Source organism: Grammomys surdaster, unplaced genomic scaffold, assembly GCF_004785775.1.
Source record: "Grammomys surdaster isolate TR1022 unplaced genomic scaffold, NIH_TR_1.0 213, whole genome shotgun sequence".
NCBI classification, from domain to species: Eukaryota; Metazoa; Chordata; class Mammalia; order Rodentia; family Muridae; genus Grammomys; species Grammomys surdaster.
The window spans coordinates 10,710,353-10,735,797 of record NW_021604658.1 but is presented as its reverse complement, the minus strand read 5'-3'; the positions used below and the strand labels follow the sequence as shown (position 1 = coordinate 10,735,797).

Sequence of the window (25,445 nt, the reverse complement as noted above, 5' to 3'; positions counted from 1 at the left end):
CTCCAATCTCACCCAAAGCAGAGACTGCCACTGCCACAGCTTGTGAACAGGCTGAGCACATGAAGGAACGGTGGCCTTCCTCTCCCAGATGTTAAGATGTGCGGGACACCCCCATCTCCTTGTTTCCTTCTTTCTCCTAGAATCCTTGCCCAGAGGCCAGCGCTGGCTTCTTCTCCCGCTTGTCTTTCTGGTGGTTCACAAAGTGAGTTGGCTCTTGCTCTAGCTTAGACCTGAGGAGTGGGATAGGAAGTCCTGGAACCCCAGGAATTGGCCTGACTTGCTCCCTCCCCCATACTGCCACCCCCAATAATAGGTGGACAGGTCAGGGTGGGCAAAAGTGTCTGTTTGGGCTGGGAGTTGAGTCCAGAGGCTGAGCCTGACCCAGTCTAGGTCCTAGGCTACAGGCCATCCCTGCATCTGGCAGGCCACAGGGACAGATGCAGAAGGCTGGAAGGAGACCATAATTAGCTCTAAGCTTTTCCATTTGGGATAAGCTTCTAGCTTGTCATCTCCTTGGCTGCTCCTCAGAGTGGCTTGAACAGGATAATTGTGTCTGTGACCTGGGTGACAACTCATTAACCGCATACACCTGAGGCTGGCCTGAATCCCTCCTGCCTTGTGCACACTCAGGCCTAGTCAGTGTGGGTTTTATTGCCGGGGGCCCTTAGACAAATAGAGCATCTGGGGATATATAGGAGAGAGGCAGAGAGAGATTCGAATCAAGAGGGACCCTTCTTGCCATGGGAATGACTTTGGTACTGCAGTTAAGGAGGACCTCCCCTAACCTGAGGCCCTAGAAATAGCCCCTGCTCTAGGCTTCTGACCCTGTGTGAGGATTCCGCCTTCCTCCTCCAGGCTTGCCATCCTTGGCTACCGACGTCCCCTGGAGGACCGTGACCTCTGGTCTCTGTCTGAGGAGGACTGCTCTCATAAGATAGTGCAACGGCTGCTGGAAGCATGGCAAAAGCAGCAGAACCAAGCGTCAGGGTGAGTCCTCCCTGTGCCCTCAGGTCCCTATCCCAACTTCTCAGTCCCCAGGCACCTGTGGTGTTGTGCAAAGACCTGGATGCACAGGCAGGAGCAGGAAGAACAGAAAAGTAGGGGATGTCTCAGCAGCCTTAGGATGCTACAGGTGGGAGCAAAGCCTGGGTGGGGACCTGTCCTCCCTGGGTTGCCTGAGGACCAGGGGCTACTGATACCTGTGTCCCACTCAATGTATAGTAGGTGCAGCTCTTAGCGTATAGAGAACCTCATTCACTTTCTCAGCAGCCCAACAGTATTTGTTCCTTGACCCAGAGAGGGGACAATGAAGCTTAGAGGTTTAATGACACAGCCAAGGTCTCCCGCCTGATGTTGACAGAGCAATACTCCACACCCAGCTGGCCCAGAGGCCCTAATCAGATCTCTGTTCTACTGTGCCTCATCTGAATCAGAAATTGTAGGGGTTTTCTGAGGGAGGGCAGGACCAGTCCTCTCAATCCTCCCTCTCTTGTCTGGAGGCAGGCCAGAATGAGAGCCTTTGAGCTGGCAGCCTCCCATCCAGGACCCACAACCAAGCCCTTTTCCCTCTCGCTCACAACCTGGAGTTTAGAAGTCAATGCTTGGTCATCCCAGGGCCACTGGAATGCCAGCTGTTAGTGGAAAAAGGACAGGGCTTAGATGTCAGTGTTGTAGCTTCCCTACCTTGGGACCTCTGGAGAGGCCAATAGAACCCCCAGCTGCCAGCTCTACTCTGTCTCTGTTCCCTGATACCAAGTCTACCTGCTCCCTATTCAGCTCTCCTGACCTCCCCTGTCTCCGTATCCCTACTAAAACCAGCTCAGGGAGGCAGGAAGAACCCATGGAGCTGGGTACATAGTTCTCCCTTCAGTAAACACCTGGAGACTGTCATCTGGGGAATGATGTTGTCTATCTCCCTTCCAGTTCTGAAAGCCAAGAAAAGCTGCCACTGCTGCTCCAGTCCTTCCCCCAGCCCCACCGTGCTGCCTCCTCCTCTCCATCCCCCTCCTACCTACCCATCCTAGACTGGCCCTTAGTCTCCTGGAACCAGGTACCATTCCTACCCATTGCTGTTTGTTCCCAAACAGGCACCAGACTACAGCAGTTGGGCCAAAGATCCCAGGTGAGGAGGAGGTCCTACTGAAGCCGCGAACCAAGTCTAAGAAGCCTTCCTTTCTGAGGGCTTTGGTGAGAACGTTCACCTCCAGCTTGCTCATGGGTGCCTGCTTCAAGCTGATCCAGGACCTGCTCTCCTTCATCAACCCACAGCTGCTCAGGTCTGACCACACTTTCTCTTGCTGCAGCCCTCTCTCGAGGGAGGAAGGATAGCTGACTGCCCTAGACTAGGAACCGAAGAGGCTTTGTCTGCTTTCTGCGTGACCCTTGGCCAGGGGCATTGCTTCTGTGTCTCGATCTCCCATTCCCATTTCACGAGCGTCTGCCCACACCACGTGTTTGTCAGTAATAAGTGCCCCCCCTTATTAGGGGAGTCCCCTAGGGAAGTGCCCATATTTCCTCGTTTTACAAATGCGAAAGCAGACACATACTCAGGTGAAGCACGCAGCTGGTAAGACAAGGCAGATGTGAGTCCGGGGCTCTGAAGTCCAACTATAGAGCTCTTTCCAGCCTCTGCCATCTGTCACAGGAGAGGTTTGGACTGGAGGGAGCCCTCCGATGACAGGGTGAGACACAGCTCTAAGCCCTGCATCCGTTCCCTCCTGCTTTGTACATATCCATCAATACAAATATTCAGAGCGCCTTGAGCAGCCTCCTCTAGTCATGCAGATAAATCAAGAGTCTTAGGGTCTTGTGGGAGAAACCAGTGGTAATTCAGGAAGAATACAGTGGGTCACAGGCATGCCTGGGAAGGCCAGGAAGTCAACCTGCCACGTCTGAGAACCTGTGCCCGGCTCAAGAGTTTATCTCTGAAGAACTAAGTGAATGACGGAGAAGGGGAAGTACAACCAGATGAGTCACCAAGGGCTGAGACAGCATGACTCGGGAGTTGCAGCGTGGGACTACTTGAAAAAACTACCTAAGGGTGGGGTGAAGCTGTGGAAAGGGAAAGCCAGGGAGAGGCACCTTGTTTACATTTCAAAGGCTGGCCCTGCAGCAGAGGTGGGGCAAAGTGGCAAGGCCAGGTTAGGTGAGCTGGTCAGAGGACAGTACAAGCCAGGAGTAGGGCAAGCAAGGATTCAGGAGCTACTCTGTCAAGGGCAGCTTATGCCTCTGAGGGACTGTGGACCTTTTCTTGATTGATGAGTTCAGAGGGAGAAAAGGGGCAGGCACAGGGCTAAGTGCTGGCTAGGTGGGCCCTCTGAGAGAAGATCCCTTTCAGGAGTCCCTAGAGGAGGTCCAGGTGTCTGGGGGCTCAGCTCTCCTAGACTGTCTGTGAGAGGGAGAGGCCTGAGGACCTCAGCAGAGCCTTAGCAGTCCTAACAGATAGCACTGGTTAGATTAAAGCTGGGGACACAAGATGAACCCAAGAGAGTGCTTCTGGGGGAAAGAGTGGCTTCCAGAAAATTAACCAGCTAAGTCATCCTGGGAAGGCAGCAATAAGTTGATTAGCAGCTTTGAAAAGGCTGGGGCCTGGGAAAGAGGGAGAAGGCCTCAGAGCAGCAGAGTGTCTGCAATGAAACCAAAGTCTCAAAATGCCCTTTATGGTTTACTAACAAGTTTTCATCATGTGGTCAGCCTGAAATAATAGAAATTATTCCTTCATGTCTGCCCCACTGTTCAAAAATCAAGATGTGTTGACTGGATTGGTGATGGGTTTTGTTTGTTTGTTTGTTTGTTTGTTTGTTTGATGAATTGGTTGGTTGCTTTGGTTTGGTTTGACATGATCTCACTATGTAGCACTGACTGGTCTGGAACTCTCTGTCAGACCAGGCTGGCCTCAAACACACACGCAATCTTCCCACCTCTGGCTCCCGAGTGCTGGGATTGAAAGCATGCACCACCACACCTGGATCAGTCTTTCTGTTTGTTTTGAAACCGAGTCTTGTTCTGGGACCCAGGCTAGCCTTGACTGCCAGTCCTCCTGCTTCCTTTCGTCTTCTCAGTGCTAAGATCCAGACATTTGTTTCCATGCTCTGATGCCGACTTGGTTTTTGCCAAAGACTCTGTCTGAATGAGAATCTTTCCTGATCGTGTCTTTTAGCTTTGGTGGTTGTCAGCAGTTCCTGGTGTTCCTAAAATGAAAATTCATTAATTCATTAATCAGATCTATGCCTTCACCACACACCTCCTCTGTGTGTGTGTCTGTGTGCCTGTGTGAGTGTGTGTGTGTCTGTGCATGTGCAAATTTCCTTCTCTTCTGATAAAGACAACAGTACTTGAATTACTTCCCCATTACCTCATCATAACCAATAATAGCTACAAAGATTCCGTGTCCACATGCGGTCACATTTGTAGGTGCCAGAGGGTCAAGACACAAATTAGTCCCCAGGAGAACAGCAGGCTTGATTCCGATGGTGGCTGGAAAGCTCCATGAGGACAAGAGGAGGTTTGTTCTATAACATGATGAGTCTTGCTCATGTTCCTAGGTGAAGGCACAGAAGAGGTGACAATATTGAATGTCATGCAACAGTGGGAATCCAGTCTTCTTGTTGGATCTTCCCCAACAGGAAGATTGGATCCCGGGCTCAGGGAGACAAGATACGACTTGAAAAGTCAGAAGAACAACTCCTTTTATAAGACAGGAGCAAAGGATGAGCTCGAAGAAGCATGGGAGCTTTGGGAACAGCAGGGAATTCTCCGTGGGCAGTTAAGTAGAAAGACAGGAGGAGCTGTTGGGAGTGTCGAGGAGTGGGGGCAGGCCAGGAGGTAAGAGGAGAAAGATGAAGGCAGCCATAGGAGAGGTGGACAAGAGCCCCAGCAAAGACAGCAGATAGCACTGGGGGTCACGTGTTGGGAGGATTTGTGCAATGAAAAGTTCCTGTGGCCCTTTGTGTGTGTGTGTATGGGGGGTGAGGTTCTAGAAACTCAAGCAGCCCTGGAGAATGAGTAAGAAGATCTAGCCAGTGACAGTGTGCCTCTTCTGCCTGCCATGACACTCAAGGAGGTGAAGACAAGCAGGCAAGGCTAATGATAAGAGCTATTACATGAGAGACAGGCTGAGAAGAGCAAACCAGCCTCATACCTGGTCTCCCCCCCCCCCCCCCGCAGCATACTCATCAGATTTATTTCTGACCCCACGGCCCCCACCTGGTGGGGTTTCTTGCTGGCTGGGCTGATGTTCGTGAGCTCCACCATGCAGACGTTGATCTTACACCAATATTACCACTGCATCTTTGTGATGGCCTTGAGGCTACGGACTGCTATCATAGGTGTCATCTACAGGAAGGTCAGCCAGAGTGGGACCTGTACTGGGAGAGGTCATTTCTGAGTTGCTTGGGAGAAACTCCTGAACTTGGTCCATTCCCCCAACTCTTCATCTACAGGCTCTGGTCATCACCAACTCAGTCAAACGTGAGTCCACTGTGGGAGAAATGGTCAACCTCATGTCAGTGGATGCCCAGCGCTTCATGGATGTCTCCCCCTTCATCAACCTGCTGTGGTCTGCACCTTTGCAGGTCATCCTGGCAATATACTTCCTTTGGCAGGTAAGTCCTGAATGTTGAGCTCTGTCCCTTCCTCTGACCACGTCTATCTATGCTTATAGATGAACTGTGTTATGCCCATAAGACCATCCCTAGGTAGGAGAACTTGGTCAGTCACTCTTCCTATCCTAGGGTAAGATTTATTCCTCAAAAGCCAGAGGCAAGGGGTACATGGAGACACACATTCTGCTACTAACACCTCTGCCCTTTGAATTTTTATTTCAAGATGGGGGGGGGGGAGGGTCTCGCTAAGTTGCTCAGGCTGATCTTAAAATCACTGTGTAGCCCAGGCAGACCTCAAACAGTCTAAGTAATAGAATCCCAGACCTGTGCCAGCACAACCAGTTTGGACATCTCTCGCCATGGGTCCCACTGACCATCTGTGGTCATCATCTGATAGGTGACTGCTTCTATTGATGTGACTTTCTGTCTCCTTACCTGACTGACGTCTTTTGTCTCCTGCCTCTGCTGAGCTCTGTCTTTCCTGACCCTTCACTTGTCTGTGTCTCCTCAGATCCTGGGTCCATCAGTCCTGGCTGGAGTGGCTGTGATAGTCTTGCTGATACCACTCAATGGAGCTGTGTCCATGAAGATGAAGACCTACCAGGTAGGTGAGGCTAAAGGCATCTGCTTTAGATGGGAATACCAGCTGGGGGTGGTGGAGCCAAGAACCAGTGTTTACCTTCTACTCTCTGGGCTTCTTCTCCAGTCCCTCTACTAAATGTGGATAGCCACAGCCCCTTGTACAAACCTTACCTCCTCAATCTTTATAGTTTATAGTGATAATCTGATTTCACAGCAGTGAGACCAAGGCCCAGAGTAACTGAGGCAGTCCAGAGACAGGTAGAGCATAGAGCAGGGACTCAAATGTGTTCCCACTTTATGGTGATAAGAGTTAATAACCTTGTCAATAAATTATCTACCTGCAAATGATTACTGGAGTCTTCAGCAGCTCTCTCTACACATAGAATAGATGACAAACCACCTGAGACTGCTGCCTTAGTCGTTGTCCTGCTGCTGGGACGAGACATCATGACCAAGTCAACTGTTATAAAAGAAAGCATTTAACTAGGGGCTTGCTTAGAGTTTCATGATGTAGTCCCTTATCATCATGGTAGAAAGCATGGCAGTAGGCTTGGCAGACATGGTGTTAGAAAAGTAGTTGAGAGCTACATCCTCATCCAAAGTGTGTGTGGGGGGGGGAGAGAGAGAGAGACCCTGGGCTTGGCATGGGCTTTTGAAACCTCAAAGCCCACCCCAAGGGACATACTTCCTCCAACAAGGCTATGCTTCCTAATCCTTCTAATCCTTTCAAATAGTGCTACTCTCTGGTGCCTAACCATTCAAACATATGAGCCTATGAATAGAGGGGGCTATTCTCCTTCAAACCATCACAACCACCCTCCAGGCTCCCTTGATCCTTGCATGTCTCCATTTCTAATCCTCATGGGATGGCCACATTTTAGATGTGTGTACATCTGGGTCACTACATAAACTATTCTCTCTTCCCAGTATAGTCTTCACTTTCCTTGCCTCTTTAACTCCTCCCCTTCCTTTACCCCTCAGCATAAGCATCAGTTCCTTCAGAGAACTGCCTTGATTACCACAAGGTCATTCCCCTGCCCTCACCTGTTTATCCCCTACCTGCATCCTGTTCCCTCCCTTTGGCACACACAATGACTTCCAATTGAGTATCTATTCTGGTAAATATTTCTTGAGCAACATGTAATAGCTACAATAGATGAGATGGTATGGGAGGTATGAGCCCAATTTGTTTTGAGACAAGATTTCTCCGTGTAGTCCTGGCACTACTCTGTTGACCAGGCTAGCCTTAAGCTTACAGAGAGCTACCTGCCTCTGCCATCAGAACGTCAACTGTATGATGGCCAGGGTCACCTCCGAATTTTTCCTCCTGCATCTGGCACATGGGTTGGCACATAGCCACTCAGCAAACAAGAGCTAAGTTTATAAGTCACTGTGTCAGGCCTTAGATTAGGATCCCAGTGAATTAGAAAAACAATCTCTGCCCATGTGAGGATCAGAGTCTGACTGGGGGCATTGTGTACATAGGTAGGGATGGGAATGAAAGTCAAGGGCAAAGAATGCTGCCCGGTAAGGTTAGTGTCACTGAACGTGGAGCTGCTCTTCTGTGTCAGGGCACACAGGCTGTGCAGGGACAGGGATTTGGGCATTTGAGGTGGAGTGGGAAGGCATGTTGAGCAACATGTAATAGCTAAAATAGATGGTATGGTACAGGAGGTATGAGCCCAGTGGGTAGGAGGTTTGGGGAGGGGAAAGGGTGAACCACTGTTCCTTTCCTCACAGGTAGAGCAAATGAAGTTCAAGGACTCCCGCATCAAGCTGATGAGCGAGATCATGAATGGCATCAAAGTGCTGAAGCTGTATGCTTGGGAGCCCAGCTTCTTGGAGCAGGTAGAAGGCATCAGGCAGAGTGAACTCCAGCTGCTGCGGAAGGGTGCCTACCTGCAGGCTATCTCCACCTTCATCTGGGTCTGCACCCCGTTTCTGGTGAGGCTCTCCACTGGAATGGGGGTTCTTGGCAGTGGGTAGGCCATTCCAGATCTTAGGGTTCCCTGGGGAACTCCACCAGGACACTCATTCCCATGTTAACCAGGTGACTCTGATCACCCTCGGAGTGTACGTGTGCGTGGACAAGAACAATGTGCTGGATGCTGAGAAAGCCTTTGTGTCCCTGTCTTTGTTCAATATCTTAAAGATTCCCCTCAACATGCTGCCTCAGTTAATCAGTGGCATGACCCAGGTAACACAAGGCAAGCGGGGTGTCTGTTGGACTTAGGATATGTGGGGAAGTCAAGCAAGATTCACTTGGGATCAATGGATAATCAAGTGGGGGAGGGCATCAAGGAAAGCCATGAAGATTACGTGGGTGGAGTCACTGGGCCTGAGTTTCAGACACAGCCTCCTTTTAGCAAACTAGACTTTCTCTTCAGGCAGTGGGAACCATACAAGGCTTGGTTACAGGAGGGGGTCCCAGCATTAGTGAGTCGGTCTTCAGGGAGCCCTGCTTAGCCCCAGAAGTTGGGGACCCACGGAGCAATGGTGAGGCTAATCCACACCCTCCTGCAGACCAGCGTGTCTCTGAAACGGATCCAGGATTTCCTGAACCAAGATGAACTTGACTCCCAGTGTGTGGAAAGAAAGACCATCTCCCCAGGTCCCAACACTCTTACTCCAGGGCGATCCTGCTCCAAGATTTCTAAGACTCCTCCTCTAACCCCTTCTCTTCTCTGAACTCTGAAGCCCCTCTGTTAATCAGTTCTTCTCCTTTACCCCTCCCCGAGGGCTCCTCATGCTCCTCCCTCTGCTGGTGCTCCAGGGATCTCCCTTGCCCAAGATCCTCCCAGGTTTCCCTGACTTCTGATGATGTCCTAGACTCATTTACCTGTATGCATCTTGGTCCTCCTAGGCTTCGCCATCACCATACACAACGGCACCTTCACCTGGGCCCAGGACCTGCCACCCACCCTGCACAGGTAACATTGTCTTCTCATATTCACTTGCCAGCTATCCAAAGCAGACAGAGGTCAGATCAAACACAGCCCTTTCTCTCCTTGTCAATGGCTTTGATATGGAATGCAAGAAGAACTTAATTTTGTCAGGGTGGTGTCGGGGATGGGGGAGGCCTTGGGTCTGCAGATGGAAAGCTTGGATCAAACCCAAGCCCCACCACTGACTGATGCTCCTTGCTCCTAGCCTAAACATTCAAATCCCGAAGGGGTCATTGGTGGCTGTGGTGGGACCTGTGGGCTGTGGGAAGTCTTCTCTGGTGTCTGCCTTACTCGGAGAGATGGAGAAGGTGGAAGGTGCAGTGTCTGTAAAGGTGAGAGGGGAAGGGTCTCCTAAAAAGCCATAAAGTATGACCAGCCTCAGGCAAACCCTAAGATACCTTCTCCCTCCTCATTGGCCAGGGTTCTGTGGCCTACGTGCCCCAGCAGGCATGGATCCAGAACTGCACACTTCAGGAAAATGTGCTATTTGGCCAACCCATGAACCCTAAGCGCTACCAACAGGCTCTGGAGACATGTGCCCTGCTAGCTGACCTAGATGTGCTTCCTGGTGGGGACCAGACAGAGATTGGAGAGAAGGTACGGAGCCAACTTCTCATCCCCAAAGGGCTAGCTCAGGAGGCTGCTAGCCAGAGCCCAATCTCAGATTCCCTTACGCACTCATGGGTTTGTGTAAACCATCAGGCCCAGCTCTGTGCCAGGAACTGGGGAAACATCTCTCTCTATTCCTGGGAGGACAACTCATGAACAGACAGGGACCACAGAATTTCCCAAGGTCATGGGAAAGGTCTATGCAGGGTAGAAGAAGGGCAGGAGGCAGAGGGTCTGTATAAGGAGAAGCATCACTTTTGAGCTGACTCTTTTTTTAAGATTTGCTTACTTATTTTATGTATATGAGTATGTGTCTTCATGCCCACCAGAAGATGGGATCAGATCCAATTACAGATGGTTGTGAGCCGCCATGGGGTTGCTGGAAATTGAACTCAGGACCTCTGGAAGAGCAGCCAGTGCTCTTAACCTTTGAGCTGTATCACCAGCCGCTTGAGCTGACTCTTAATGACTGAGAGAGGTGCATGGGGGAACAAGCAAGTGCTACAACATGTGTGTGGGGTCCATTTTCTCCTTCTACTTTTGAGTACCAGGAATCAAACTCAGGTCCTCACAATCTTGGTGGCAAGCTTCTTTTTCTCCTTTGCACTCTCTTGCCATGCCTTGTTTTTATTTTTAAAGTATTTCTTTTTTAAGAGTTTGGTTAAGGGGCTGGAGAGATGGCTCCGTGGTTAAGAGCACTGACTGCTCTTCCAGAGGTCCTGAGTTCAATTCCCAGCATCCACATGGTGGCTCGCAACCATCTGTAATGGGACCTGATGCCCTCTTCTGGTGTGTCTGAAGACAGCTACAGAGTAGTCATATAAATAACATAAATAAACAAATAATCTTAAAAAAAAAGAGAGTTCGGTTAAAGGTCTCCTAACATTAAATATACCCATCTTAATCATCATTCCGTGCCCAGTTCAGTCCCCGCTGTGGACATTCACAGTGTCCCCGTTGTGTCCATTCACAGTGTTACGTAATATTTGCTAGAACCTGGTCATTCCAGATGTCACTCAGACCTTGTTGTCTTGTTGCTGCTTATTAGACAGCTCTCAGTCCTTCTTCCCTCTCCAGACCTGGCAACCACCACTTTGTTTTTCAGAATCTGGCTCCCCTAGACACCTCTGGGAGTGCAGTTGTGTTGTATTTACCTTTCTGTGTCCAGTTCACTTCAGTTGGTACAGTGAGCTCAGACTTCATCCCCACTGTAGTATTTGCCACCATTTCTTTCTTTCTTTCTAGGGCTAAATAAGATTTCAGTCTATGGGTAGACCTGTAGTTTGCCCATTCATCTGTCATGAACATTGTCATTGGGCAGGGTAGCCAACTGGGCAGGGTACTGACTGGGCTCATCTGCCCCAGAGGACTCTAAGAGCCAGCATCAGTTCTGAGGGCTACAGCTTTGTATGGGCTACAAATTTGTGGAGAGCAAGTGTCCTGTGAAATACAGATACAGGAGTCTGCCTAACTGAGTGATGATGAGCAGGCTCTGTCTCCTGTGGGCCCGTTTGACCCCCTCTACTACCGAAGATCACCCACCTTCTCCTCCCTTTAGGGCATTAACCTATCTGGGGGCCAGCGACAACGAGTGAGTTTGGCCCGAGCTGTTTATAGTGATGCCAACATTTTTTTGCTGGATGACCCACTGTCGGCTGTGGACTCTCATGTGGCTAAGCATATCTTCGACCAAGTGATTGGACCAGAGGGTGTGCTGGCAGGCAAGGTGAGGACACAGGAAGCTAGCAGCAAAGATGAGATCTGATCCTGGGAGAGAACAGATAGAAGGCTAAAGGGGGTGGGGAAGACCCAGAGATGTAGGAACCTGAGAAGCAAGGTAGAATCAGTGGGATTCCATAGGGACTCATACCCTAAAGATGCTGAGAAGGCGCTGGCTGGGGTAGGATACATTGTGGATATGCCTGGCCTGTGACTCCTCATGGCTTGTGTCAATGCTTGAGGTATGCCCAAGGATGCTGTAGCTCAAAGCCTGCTGCCTTCTCCACAGACTCGTGTGCTGGTTACCCATGGCATCAGCTTCCTGCCCCAGACGGACTTTATCATTGTGCTTGCTAACGGACAAGTGTCTGAGATGGGCCACTACTCGGCCCTCCTGCAGCATGACGGCTCCTTTGCCAACTTCCTCCGAAACTATGCACCAGATGAAGACCAGGAGGACCATGAAGGTGGCCAAAAATTAATACCCACCATCCCTGGTCTTCCCAACCCCCACCCTCTCCAAGTATCTACCTCATCTGGGGTTTCCAAGTATCCCTGGGCTGGCCTAGTGTGGTACTGGGGACCTTGTTCTGGGAAACTAGAGCCACATGTGTGATGGGTGAACCTGATGCTCTCAGATCCTACCTTCTGCCCTCTAACTGCATTAGCAGTACGGGTCTCAGAGTCTACTTTCCCATGTGTCATGTGAAACCAGCACACGAGCTGAGCTTAGACCCAGAATATATACTGAAGCCATCTTATGGTTAAATTGTGTTGCAAGTATATAATACTTGACAAAATAATGTATTTGCCAACAAGATTTGTTAAATAATTGCTATGACCTGGAACTATTTCAGCTAGTAGTAGACTAACAAAAATCTATCACCATGAAGCCCCAGGGTAGTGTCTGAGCTCTCCAAAGGCATGCTCCCCTCTGGGTTGCCCAGGCAGAGCTCCCTACCTCCACCCTCTGAGCTAGCTCTCAGGCCTTCTCTTGGTCCCTGACTAATACCAGATATACAGCAACCTGCATGAGCATTCCCCAAGTGCCATGCCCCATGACAAACCAAGGACACGCATCCTTTCTTTAATCCTATGGCTGGCGGTGCCATGAGCTATCTGTGATTATTACTCTTGACTACGCCAGCCTGAGGTCCTGCTGCCATCAAGAAAGTAGGATTTTAAGGTCAGTTAGACTGACTTCGGAGCCAAGTTTTCAGGCTATTGAGCCCCCTTCTCTACAATCTCCAAAGAGAAGGTTTTTGTTTGTTTTTTGTTTTATTGTTGTGGCTTTGTTTTGTTTGCATTGCCTAGACCCATTTCCTTCTAGCTAGCTTTTCAAACCCTCTCCTGCTCCCTGTTCATCCATCCAGAACCCCCACCAGCATGGAGGCTAGGCTCTCAAGGGCTGCCCAAAGGAGCAGTCAACCTCCGTGCTTTTCCTTTCTTGTCACAGCCTTGCAAAATGCAAATGAGGAGGTGCTTCTGCTTGAAGACACACTCAGCACCCACACAGACCTGACGGACAACGAGCCAGCCATATACGAGGTCCGCAAGCAGTTCATGAGGTAGATTCCCAAGAGTTCTCAAGGCCCCAGCAGGCTACATCAGGGCCCCCAAACACTGGCAGGGAGACTCCAAGTGGACATTCTCCCTGTCACGCGTGTCCTGGGAGGGTGTCCGTAGTCTGCTGCCTGGGTCTGACCAGTTGCTTCCACAGGGAGATGAGCTCCTTGTCTTCTGAAGGGGAGGGCCAGAACCGGCCTGTGCCCAAGAGACACACGAATTCATTGGAGAAGGAGATGCCGGTGACAAAGACTAAGGAGACGGGTGCATTAATCAAAGAGGAGACAGCAGAGACAGGCAATGTGAGCAGGGTGGACGTGGGCTGGGGAAGATGATTGGGTCCCTGGAGTCCGTGAAGATGGTGCGGCCACTCTTTACAGGTGAAGCTGAGCGTGTACTGGGATTATGCCAAGTCTGTGGGGCTCTGCACCACGCTATCTATTTGCCTCCTGTATACTGGCCAAAACGCGGCTGCTATCGGAGCCAATGTGTGGCTCAGTGCCTGGAGCAATGACGCGGTGGGACAGGGCCAGCAGAACAACACCTCCGTAAGGCTAGGTGTCTACGCTGCCCTAGGAATACTGCAAGGTGAACACATCAGCGTGCTCAGCCCTTCCTCTCCTCTGCCCTCTCCCCAAGCCACAATATCATGCCCATGTCTCAGAACCTCCGAAACTCCACCTGGCCATCCCCTGTCTCATTCTTCCTTTCTGTCCTGGCTTTCTCCCCTGTGGTGAGTGACTCACCCTCCGTCTCTCTCCCAATAAGGACTCCTGGTCATGCTGTCCGCCTTCACCATGGTGGTCGGCGCTATCCAGGCTGCCCGCTTGCTGCACGCAGCTCTGTTGCACAACAAGATTCGTTCGCCTCAGTCCTTCTTTGACACAACGCCCTCGGGCCGCATCCTCAACCGCTTCTCCAAGGACATATATGTCATCGACGAGGTTCTAGCTCCCACCATCCTCATGCTGTTCAATTCCTTCTTCACATCCATCTCCACCATTGTGGTCATTGTTGTCAGCACGCCGCTCTTCCTCGTGGTTGTCCTGCCTCTGGCTGTGCTCTATGGCTTTGTGCAGGTGCCAGCGTGGATGGGTGGGATACTGAAGCCAGTGGGGAGGGTGGAGCTCTAGAGTGGGTAGGGAGTGTGATGGTGTTGGGGTTCGGGAGTGTTAGGGGACCCTCTGATGTGGGCCAGGCACTTTTATAGGCTGGGTTGTCCCTGGATTGGATCAGGGACTGTAGTCAGTTGCTTTACGTCCTTGAAATTCACTTATCTAATTTGAAAAATAGACTCTTAGCATCTACTTCATAGGGATAATGTGAGGATGAAATGTGTGTTCATAAACTGACAGCCCCGGGGCTCTTCCCGATTGGCTGTGTCTTATTGAATTTATGTGTAGGATGTGTGTGTGGGGGGGTATGTGCATGTGCACATGCCTGTCTGTGTGTGTGTGTGCATAAGTGTGCATTTGTGGCGGCCAGAGGTGTCAATGTCAGGTGTCTTCCTCAATCATGTTCCACTTTATTTCCTGGGACAGAGTATCTCATTGGATGTAGAGTTCCATCTATTAGAGCTAGGCTGACTGACCAGTGAATTTCAAGGATCTGCCTGTCCCCAACCTCCCCAGGGCTGGGGTTACAGGTGTGCACTGTCATGCCTGGATTTTTATTGTGGGTGCTGAGAATCTTAATTCAGGTCTTCATGCTTGTGTGTCATGCATTCTACTGAGTGAGTGTTCTCATCAGTGTCTTTTATACCTACTGGTATTATTTGAGTGAATCAGCATTAACGGTTTGGGGGACCCCGTTCTTTGTATGCATGCTACTAACATGTTTATGTGTCACTGGAACTGCTCAGAGTTCAGAGACAGCTTGTGCTCACTGGGGTCTTTCTCTTGGGGAGGTGATCTGTTCCTACAAGGAGCTGGAAGTGCAGCCTCTGGGTAAAGAGCCTCCTGTAGACCCATCCTGTGTGGGCCTGGCTGTCTTGGGACCCACAGAATACAGGCTGGAAGATAAAGGCAGAACCATAGTTTTATGAAATTAGCCCTAATAACTAACTAAATAACTAAGTAGGGTAAGTGGCACACTTTCAGGGGAAAAAAAAGATACAAAATTATCTCTGCAAAGTAATTTGAATATGATCACATATCTAAGATCTTTAAGTAGAACAAGGAATCTCATTGCTTGGAGGTTAAACAAGATGGTATCATGGACTGTAAATGATTATGAGACAGGAGGGCATGGGGAGTCAGAGACAGCTTCATGGAAGAGGTGGCCTGGCTGACTGACTGAGCAAAGCTGATCAAGGGGACGTGTATAAAGTATGTCTGGAATCTGTTCTCCAAGGGAGCTTAGGAAAAGACAGCAAGGCTTGTGGGAAGAGCAGGGCCAGGAGGAAGAAGCACAGGAGATTGTTTGGAGGACATGCAGGGCTGAGTTGGTGGCTAGATGACATTCCTGACTGAAGTTCTCTTCCCATCCCCGGCCAGCGCTTCTATGTGGCCACATCACGGCAGCTAAAGCGTCTGGAGTCCATCAGCCGCTCGCCCATCTTCTCCCACTTTTCGGAGACAGTAACGGGCAGCAGTGTCATTCGGGCCTATGGCCGAGTCCAAGACTTCAAGGTCCTCAGTGATACTAAGGTGGACAACAACCAGAAGAGCTGCTACCCCTACATCGCCTCCAACCGGTCAGGAGCCTCCCTTTCCTCTACAGGTGCCCATGGGCGCTCTTTGGTTCTGGGTGGGCTCTAGCACTCACCATTCTTGTTCATTTCCTCCCTATTGGTCCCTACAGATGGTTGGGTGTCCTCGTGGAGTTCGTGGGGAACTGCGTGGTGCTCTTTGCCGCACTGTTTGCTGTGATCGGAAGAAACAGCTTGAGTCCGGGGCTTGTGGGTCTTTCTGTGTCCTATGCCTTACAGGTAAGGCAGGGTCTGGAACTCTAGGCAGGGCCACCACTGAGGCAGAGGCTCACCAGCATTGGCTGGGTATCCTCTTCTGTTCCACAGGTGGATCAGCCCCAGCTTGGTTCTCCAAGCCCTAGCTCTCTTAACCAGGCACAGCCAGCAAGGGAGTGTGATACAGGCTGGGGAGGTCTTCCTGGCAGGAGAAAAAAAAGGGTGGCGAGAGGCAGAGAGATGTAGTTCATTGGTAGAACATTTCCCTAGCATGTGCAAGGCCCTAGGTTCAAACCCAAGTACAGGAAAGAAGGAAGGAAGGAAGGAAGGAAGGGAAGGTGCCCAGACCTTTAAGGAATTTCCCTGTCTGAGATCTTGAAGAAATGATGTTGGGAGCATGGGCCACACAGAACTGTCATGTCCGGACAAGATGCGGGTCAACATGACTGAGGTGTGAACACAGGAGGTGTGTGGCCAGACGACATGATGTGGGTGCACGCCCTCAGGGAAGCTCAAGCCAGCTCTTTGTGTCCTCGGCCTCCTCACTGACAAATCAACCAACTGCAGATAGAAAACCCCTGAAAAGGCTGGGGACAATAGTGCGTGCCTGGAATCCTGGCACTTGGGAGGAAGCGGAGGCAGGAGGATTACTGTGAATTCAATGCCAGTCTGGCCTACAGAGTGAGACCCTTTCTCAAAACAAAATAAATCAAAACCTCTCTCAAAACAATCTGAAAAAAAAATTTCCTGAAGCTTCTGAAAAAAAAACCAACCAGAATACAAACAAAAAACAAAGATGACTTCATTGTTGCTCTGAATCCATGCAAAGGAAGTGACAGGAAGGCATTGTGTTGGCACCTTAAGTGATCTGGAGATCGTTTACAGCATCAGGAGGCTCTGAGTGGCTCTCCTGTGAATCACACGCAGTTTTATGCAAAGGACTGGAACATAGGCGGATTTAGGTATATGCCAGGGTCCCAGAACCAATGCCCTGCGAATGTGGAGGAATAAGGGATGACTGTAAGCATATCAGGTGACTGGAGCCTGGAATTGGAGGTCACCCTGACACCAGCCTGTATGGTCAAAGAGTTATACAATCTGCAAATGGGATTTTTGTAAAGCAAATCACATTGTCGAGGTCTCAGGTGGCTCAGATCTGAATGCATCGGTAAACAAAACCGGAGCTGACAGGCCCGTCTGCTCAAACCTTAATGTGCATGTGACTCATTTGGAGATCTTGTTAAAATGTTCATCCTCGTTCAAGAGGTTCAGTTCCGAGCCCCAGCTTGGATTCTGCATTTCTGTCAAGGCTTCTTGATAACACAGGATAGTCCTTGGACTGGCCACACTGACATATTCCCGGAGCGTGTTCAGAATGAAGAGTCTCAGAGTTACTGACTCACACACTGCGTTTTGACTGTTTGCTCCGAGAAGACTAATACATATTAACATTTGAGAAGCGCTGAGAGAGACTGTCCTTCTCCAAGTCTGCACTGTCACTGCCTGAGGCACAGTTGTGATGAGACTAGTCAGCATACACCTGTAGATGGAATGGGATTCCACTGATCAAGAGATAAAGTCACCCGGCAGCCTTTAATCCCAGCACTTGGGAGGCAGAGGCAGGCAGATTTCTGAGTTCAAGGCCAGCCTGGTCTACAGAGTGAGTTCCAGGACAGCTAGGGCTATACAGAGAAACCCTGTCTCGGAAAACAAAACAAACAAAAAAAAAAGAGAGAGAGAGAGAGAGAGATAAAGTCATGAGCAGGGTATGATGGTGCACACGTTTAGTCCCAGCATTGGGAAGGCAGAGTCAGGCACACTCCTGAGTTTGAGGCCAACTTGGCCTACAGAGTAAATTCCAGAACAGCCAGGGCTACACAGAGAAATCCTGTCTCGAAAAAACAAAACAGAAGGTGGGGGGGCAAAAAGGAAGAAAAAGAAAGAGAAAGCCAGTGTTGGGCTCCCCCCACAACACAATTCTTCTGTTCAGGTGACCATGGCTTTGAACTGGATGATACGGATGATATCCGACTTGGAGTCTAATATCATAGCCGTGGAGAGAGTCAAGGAGTACTCCAAGACAGAGACCGAGGTGAGTCCCAAGAGGAGGAGTCTTGCAGCAGAGGGTACCTGGAGGACTGGCGGAATGATGCTTGGTGGCCTGAATCACTGCGTTTCAAGGCTAGCTGTTTAAATGGCATCCATCCATCCATCCATCCATCCATCCATCCATCCATCTATCTCTCAGAGTATCAGGCCATGGTTGATGCCAGGAGTAGAGGGCTCAGAGTTAAGCAAGAGATTCTAAGTCAGGAGTAGGCACACGGCATATAGATGTCAAGGCTCTGGGGCTGCACACAGGACAGCTAGGAGAGGTGCTTCAGCCGGGATATCCCGGAGTAAGTGACAATCAGAGGATGTGCAAATTTTGACAGAAGAAGTGAAGTAGGGGCGGGGCTAGGAAAGCATATTCCAGCCAAAGAGGCCAGCCAAAGGAACAGAGGCAGGGCAGTGCGCCCTTTCCTAGGGAAAAAAGAATTGTTCTCTCCTAGGTGGGTACAGATTTTTCTCCAAAGAGGTCATAGTTCAGACCTCTCAGACCTCTTCATGCCCAGAAGCTGCACCACCTCCAAGCCCTTAGTGTCAAGCAGCCCATTTTTCAACTCCCGATGGTGTGGTTCAGGCTCGCTCACAGTACTCTGCCCTGTATGAGACTCCAGCGCTCTGATCTCCCTTTGCTTCCCGTCAGCTCCTGTCCCTTTCACCTCCCATAGATAGTCTAGATTCTATCTTTGTTCCACCAGGGGATGCTTTCAACCCATGCCCGTCCGCACCTACAGAACCCCACCCCATCTGAACCCACCTATCCATATCATACCTGTGCAGCACAGCTAACATGTAGCTGGTGAACAAAATCACTACTGTTCCTTCAAGTTCCTAACCACCCTCTCCCCCTGGTATCCCCGCTTCATGTCTCAAGAAGTATGTGCTCCTGCTTCCTTCCTTCCTTCCTTCCTTCCTTCCTTCCTTCCTTCCTTCCTTCCTTCCTCCCTCCCTCCCTCCCTCCCTCCCTCCCTCCCTCCTTCCCTATTTCTTTCTTCCTTTCTTTCTTTCTTTCTTTCTTTCTTTCTTTCTTTCTTTCTTTCTTTCTTTAAGATTTATTTTATGTATATGAGTACACTGTCACACACCAGAAGAGGGGATCAGATCCCATTACAGATGGTTGTGAGCCACCATGTGGTTGCTGGGGATTGAACTCAAGACCTTTGGAAGAGCAGTCAGTGCTCTTAACCAATGAGCCGTCTCTCCAACCCCATGAATTCATTTAAAGCTGTTATCTATACATGTTCTACTCCCTCCTTATCCTAGATCTTACCTTGCTGCAGCCTGCTTTCCAGGAAACATCTTGCCCATAGCCTGCCCTTCTCCAGTCTAAGAGGCCTATGCTCTCTTTCAAGAACCCTTGTTCTGATTCAACATCAGCTACATCCGGATGAAACCACTCACTCTTCCATTTGGGATCTTATGTGATCCAGGGCTTGGGTCTGTTGGTAGACCTTCACTGACAGTCACACCCCCTACACACTTACTTGTTCCCCTTCCCAAAACAACCTGGCCTCCATGCTAGCTCTACCTCCCCTACCCTACACGGGATTCCTGAGATACCCATATCTCTACGTCTCTCTACAGCCAACATGTCCTGTGTTTGCACACAACTAGTTGGTTTATTCCAAATGAGGCTGCTCTCAGTCCTGATGTCTGTGTCTGCCTTTAGCATCTCCTGGACAGAGCTAACTGTATGAACTGCTGGTGTTGGTTCTGCTGCTCCCTGCTCCCCCCCCTTTCTTCCCATCCCACTCCTTTTTTTCTCCCTCCCCCTCCCCTCCCTTACCCCCTCCCCTTCTCCACTCTCTCTTCTTTCTCTAATCCCTTTCTTCCTAATCCCTTCTCCCTCCCCCTTCCCCTCCAGATCTCTCTTTCTCCTCCCTCTCCTCCTCTTCCTCCTTTTCTCCTTTCCTAGTGCTGGCGCTGGAACCCAGGACTTCACGGATGCTAGGCAAGCATTCTGCCACTGAGTTACATCCCTAACCCTTGGGGTTTTGGAAACAGTCTTGCTATTTAGCTCAAACTCACAATCCTACTCCTGTCTCCTGAGGATTGTCATTCTGGGTGTGTGCCACCGTGCCCACATTCCTCTGCAGCTTTCACTGCCTACTGTCTGGCTTCCCAGAAGCTAGGTTGGCTTCATGGGTGTGCAGCCTGGGCCAGCACACAGGTTCTCATTCTTGGAAGGGCCCCATGCACCAAGCCCTGGGTTCTCTCCCTACCGCTAAATAACCCTGGTGTGGCGGCTCAAGCCTATAATCCCAGCACTTGGGAGGTATCAGAGTACCTGTCCCTGTTCTCAGAACACAAACAGCCAAAGCTATTCCTCCAGATAGCCACCTGCCTGTTCCCTCAACTCCTTCAGGTGACCTCTGTCATATCTTGAATAATGTGTAGACCAGCAACCCCAAGTTTATCTGGGCCCAAGAGCTCACTTGTTTCACTATAGACTGGCTTATGTATAGATCATATATGCTCCTGTGCAAGCTGGAACAAAAGCCTTCCAAATCAAGAGCTGTGTCTCACTGGTGACACTTAGGAATAAAGAATAAATAAATATGACAAGGGGGGGGGCGGCTAATGCAGGCAGGGAGAGACCCTCAGAGCAGCAGGGGCAGGACTGTGAGATTTTGGAGAAGCACTTGGGGGAGCGTAATCAAAGGGCTAACATGTTTGTCTGGCAAGTGTGAGGCCCTGGGTTTCTTTTATGAAAAAAGTCAAAGGGTGTAATGATTCACAGAACCACAGGGTGCCAGGTCTCCCTAAAAGGGACCCAGGTGGGTGAAGATTGAGGTGTCTGGAAAGAGGTGGAGCTGAAGAGTAGGGGAGAGATTGGATGCTATCACCCTGATGTGAACAGGAGAACCCAATTGTCTCCCACTAGGCCCCCTGGGTGGTGGAGAACAATCGTGCTCCTGAAGGCTGGCCCACGCGAGGGGTGGTGGAGTTCCGGAACTATTCAGTGCGGTACCGCCCTGGCCTCGAGTTGGTGCTGAAGAACCTGACTCTGCGTGTGGAGGGTGGGGAGAAGGTACTTGTGCCTTAGGACATTGTCAAACCCTTGTGGGGAGGACCAGAATATCTATTGGCTGCTGATGGAAACCTGGAGGTGCCCCTGACAACCTTTCCCTTGTCCCACAGGTAGGCATTGTGGGCCGCACTGGGGCTGGCAAATCTTCCATGACTCTCTGCCTATTCCGAATTCTGGAGGCCGCAGAGGGTGAGATCTTCATCGATGGACTCAATGTGGCACACATTGGCCTCCATGACCTGCGTTCTCAGCTCACCATCATCCCTCAGGTAGAAGCCTGCTGAGCCCGGTGTGTCCCTGTGTCTTCCATGGTGTTGGGCCCTTGTCCGTCCATCCTGACCCCATGTGCCCTCTGCCAACTCCCTCCGTCCTGTCCTCAGTTGTGCCCCCCCCCCAAAAAAAAACTCTTCGGAATTTAAGAACTGGGCCTTGGGGCCTGATTGAGGAGATGCCTCCACACCGGGGAGCACAGTCAACACAAGAGCTTACCCAGGCATAAATCTAGAAGGGCAGACACCTTGGCCAGTCAGGATTGCCCTTGGGCACCTGGACTAGCAACTGAGAAGGACCACAGGCTCCTTGCAAGCTCAGCAATGATAAGATGTCCTATCTTTCTCTCCTGATTGCACAGTTCCAAATGGCACAGCCTTTTCTGCCTCCTTAGTGTGGGTTTTGTTTTTTTTTTTTTAATGCTGAATAGACACTTCAGTCAGATTAGTGGTGCTGGTTCCTGCTTCAGCAGGGAACTTAGCAACTGGCCAAGCTGAGGTTTATCACTCCCCCACAGGTTTTTATCACCCTGGTAAAGTTCTCCTTCTAGAGGACTGGGGGCAGAACAGAGAGCAGCCGCTTGAGTTTCTTTTCTTCTTCATGCTCCCAGGACTCCTTATAGGAGCTAAGCTACTTCTCTCTGACCTTCTTATGTCTCCAGGACCCCATCCTGTTCTCGGGCACCCTGCGCATGAACCTAGATCCCTTTGGCCGTTACTCGGAGGAGGACATCTGGAGGGCCCTGGAGCTATCCCACCTGAACACATTTGTGAGCAGTCAACCAGCAGGCCTGGATTTCCAGTGTGCCGAGGGTGGGGATAATCTCAGGTAGGTGTGGGAGCGGACATGTCAGGAATGCTGCCCCACACTGGGGACCACTGATCCACACAGGCATGCCCCTCAGCCAGAGTTGCACAGGGGTGTTATTTTGTCTAAAATACATTCTCAGCAGGCACAGGGTGCCTCCCCACAGGCTCTTCACGCAAGCCTCACTTTGCAGTTTAGGAAACAAACTCAGAGTGGGCAGGGGGTTAGTCAAAGTTGCACAGCTGAGAGAAGGCATGCCTGGGATTTGAACCAGCTCTGGATCTCATCTAATTCGACCCCAGTGACATTCAGACAAAATACTCCCACCCTTGCTGGAATCTTCTGGGCTCCAGGGTCCTGTACCTGTGGATCGAATAAAAAGAAGGGCACGCTCTTTTAGAAAGATAAAGCTAGGGCTGGAGAGATGGCTCAGTGGTTAAGAGCACTGACTGCTCTTCCAGAGGTCCTGAGTTCAAACCCCAGCAACCACATGGTGGCTCACAACCATCTGCAATGGAATCTAACACCTTCTTCTGGTGTGTCTGAAGATAGCTACAGTATACTCATATACATAAAATATATATATATCTTTAAAAATAAAGATTTATAAAAAAAAAGGCTTCTTTAAAAAATAAAAAAGAGCCAGGCAGTGGTGGCGCACGCCTTTAATCCCAGCACTTGGGAGGCAGAGGCAGTCGGATTTCTGAGTTCGAGGCCAGCCTGGTCTACACAGTGAGTTCCAGGACAGCCAGGGCTACACAGAGAAACCCTGTCTCTAAAAACCAAAAAAAAAAAAAAAAAAAGAAAAAAAGAAAGAAAGAAAGAAAGAAAGAAAGAAAGAAAGAGAGAAAGGAAGAAAGAAAGATAAAGCTATTTGCCAGGATGGAGGGGTCATCTCAGGACTGTACAGAGTGGGTGCCCTCTGCATTTCCTGTAACCTCCCTACCCCCTACCCTCAGGTCCCATAGCCCAAGCCCCAGGGCTGTGTGTTCCAGGAATCAGCAGTTTGTTCTTACTGAGTTCAAAGCCTTAAGATACCTAGATTTTCTTTTGTATTTTGTTTGAGTTTCTTCATTTCTGGTGCTAGATTCACAAATGCTAGGCAAGCTCTTTACTGCTAAGCCATATTTCTAGCCCTTGCTGTGTGATTTGGGGCAAGTTGCTTAACCATTCCGTCTCTCTTACATTCACAATAAAATAGGGATGATAATAAGCTATGTCCGCTCGATTTGCGCTCCCTGGTAATAATATGAGAACTAGAGAGATGGCTCAGCAGTTAAGAGCACTACCTGCTCTTCCAGAGGACCCAGGTTCAATTCCCAATGACTACACAGCAGCTGTAACTCCTATTCCTGGGTATCTACCCTGCTCTTCTAGCTTTACTGGGTACTGCACACATGTTGTACATAGACATGCAGGCAGGCAAAATACCTATATAAATAAAGTAATAAATAACATAGATATATATAATACAAGCCATATTTTTTTTTCTAGTAAACACATTAATGGGCAGCATAGGTTGTCTTAGTTACAATTTCTATTGCTGTGAAGAGACACCATGACCACGACAACTCTTATAAAGGCAAACATTTAATTGGGGCTGGCTTCCAGTTTCAGAGGTTCAGTCCATTATCACACACCAGGAAACATGGCAGCGTGCAGGCAGGCATGGTGAAGGAGGAGCCAAGAGTTCAACATCTTGATCCACAGGCAGCCAGCAGGAGACTGTCCTCTACACTGGGCATGGTTTGAACATTTATAATCTCAAATTCTGCCCCAACAGTGACTCACTTACTCCAACAAGGCCACACCACCTAACAGTGCCCCTCCCTATGGGCCAACCATTCAAACACATAAACTCCTGGGGGCCATGCCTATTCAAACCACCACAATGGTGATACCCCTTCTCAAAAGAGGTACAGGCTGATGACACAGCTCAGTGGGGGAAAGGTGCTTGTCACACAAACCTGGTGACCAGAAAAGAAGAGAATTGACTCTACAGAGTTGTCCTTTGACCTCAACACTTGCCTACACACAGCTTATATGCACATAAATACACAGACACACAAACACATACATATACAATAATTATGCTGATGAAAACAAGAGAGGCAAACAAACAAGAACACACAGGTGAGTTAATTAACTAATTTGGGGTGGCTTAGTGGTTAAGAACACCTGCTGCTCTTTCAGAGGACCAGAGTCTACTTCTCAGCACTGACATCAGATGGCTCATCACTCCCTGAGAATCCAGCTCCAAGGGACCCAGTGCCCTCTTTGGCCTCCACAGGATCGATCTCTCTCTCTCTCTCTCTCTTTCTCTCTCTCTCTCTCTCTCTCTCTCTCTCTCTCTCTCTCTCTTACACACACACACACACAAATACATCTTTTAAAATTTTAATTTGCTTACCTTATTTTTTTTTGAGACAGACTCACAGCGTAGTTCAGACTAGCCTAGAACTCAGAATTATAGGGCTGCACCACCATACCCAATAGAATAAAATATTTTTAAAATTGTAAGTATTCGTTTAGTGATACTCAGGTGTAGGATGGGATGGCATACAGGAGCCAGTTCTCTCCTTCTAAGATGTGGGTCGTGGGGATCAAAGTCAGATCATCAGTCCCAGTGGCCAGCACCTTTATCCGCTTAGCCGTGTGACTCAGTGGTTCTCAGCCTTCCTAACACTACCTCCTTTTAATATAGTTCCTCACGTTGCGGTGGCCCTCAATCATAAAATTATTTTTGTTGCTACTTCATAATAAACCCTTGCTATTATAAATCAAAATGTAAATATCTGATATGAAGGATAACTGATATGCAACCCCCAAAGTGATTGCAACTCACAGGTTGAGAACACTGACCTAACTAAACAGGCCCTGGAATAAATTCTAATAGCACATTTTATTCAGGCTAATGTATCTAAAATAACATTCATTGTGCCATCAGTATAAAAGCTATTAGGTGATATGTGCTTATCATTCCAGACCTTGGGAGGCTGAAACAGGAAGAGTACCTTAAACTTAAAGCCACTCTGGGCTACATGATGAGTCCTTGTCTCAAAAAAAAAAAAAAAGGAAGTTATTATAGATATTTTGCATTTTGCAGGTTTTTTTTTTTACAGTTTAGAATACTATATGTATTTTCCATTTTCTTGGTTTGTTATTGTTGTTTTTGTTTGATTTTTGAGATAAGACCTCTCTATGTAAGTAGCCCTGGCTGTCCTAAAATTTGCTATGTAGACCAGGCTAGACTAAAACTCACAGAGCAATCTCGCCTCTGCTTCTATCTCTCTGTTTCTCTC

The 25,445-nt window shown here is 49.4% G+C and overlaps 1 protein-coding gene across 3 annotated transcripts in view; it reads left to right on the top strand.

The window, feature by feature from the left end:
* The window catches only part of Abcc3 (ATP binding cassette subfamily C member 3), a 49,270-nt gene that overhangs the window by 19,013 nt on the left and 4,812 nt on the right, over nt 1-25,445 (top strand). The window contains exons 6-29 of one of the 3 annotated variants that reach the window (XM_028772280.1): nt 141-202; nt 856-987; nt 2,088-2,276; nt 5,167-5,344; nt 5,442-5,603; nt 6,115-6,207; nt 7,926-8,129; nt 8,236-8,382; nt 8,709-8,796; nt 9,049-9,115; nt 9,336-9,462; nt 9,551-9,727; nt 11,298-11,465; nt 11,748-11,925; nt 12,915-13,026; nt 13,179-13,326; nt 13,405-13,612; nt 13,793-14,103; nt 15,520-15,719; nt 15,827-15,953; nt 17,920-18,021; nt 20,920-21,066; nt 21,177-21,335; nt 21,998-22,164. In XM_028772280.1, the coding sequence (XP_028628113.1) occupies nt 141-202; nt 856-987; nt 2,088-2,276; nt 5,167-5,344; nt 5,442-5,603; nt 6,115-6,207; nt 7,926-8,129; nt 8,236-8,382; nt 8,709-8,796; nt 9,049-9,115; nt 9,336-9,462; nt 9,551-9,727; nt 11,298-11,465; nt 11,748-11,925; nt 12,915-13,026; nt 13,179-13,326; nt 13,405-13,612; nt 13,793-14,103; nt 15,520-15,719; nt 15,827-15,953; nt 17,920-18,021; nt 20,920-21,066; nt 21,177-21,335; nt 21,998-22,164 (3,653 nt within the window). Of the gene's footprint in view, nt 1-140; nt 203-855; nt 988-2,087; nt 2,277-5,166; nt 5,345-5,441; nt 5,604-6,114; nt 6,208-7,925; nt 8,130-8,235; nt 8,383-8,708; nt 8,797-9,048; nt 9,116-9,335; nt 9,463-9,550; nt 9,728-11,297; nt 11,466-11,747; nt 11,926-12,914; nt 13,027-13,178; nt 13,327-13,404; nt 13,613-13,792; nt 14,104-15,519; nt 15,746-15,826; nt 15,954-17,919; nt 18,022-20,919; nt 21,067-21,176; nt 21,336-21,997; nt 22,165-25,445 lie in introns of those variants that run through there. The other 2 variants (XM_028772281.1, XR_003712008.1) reach the window with 2 other exon arrangements.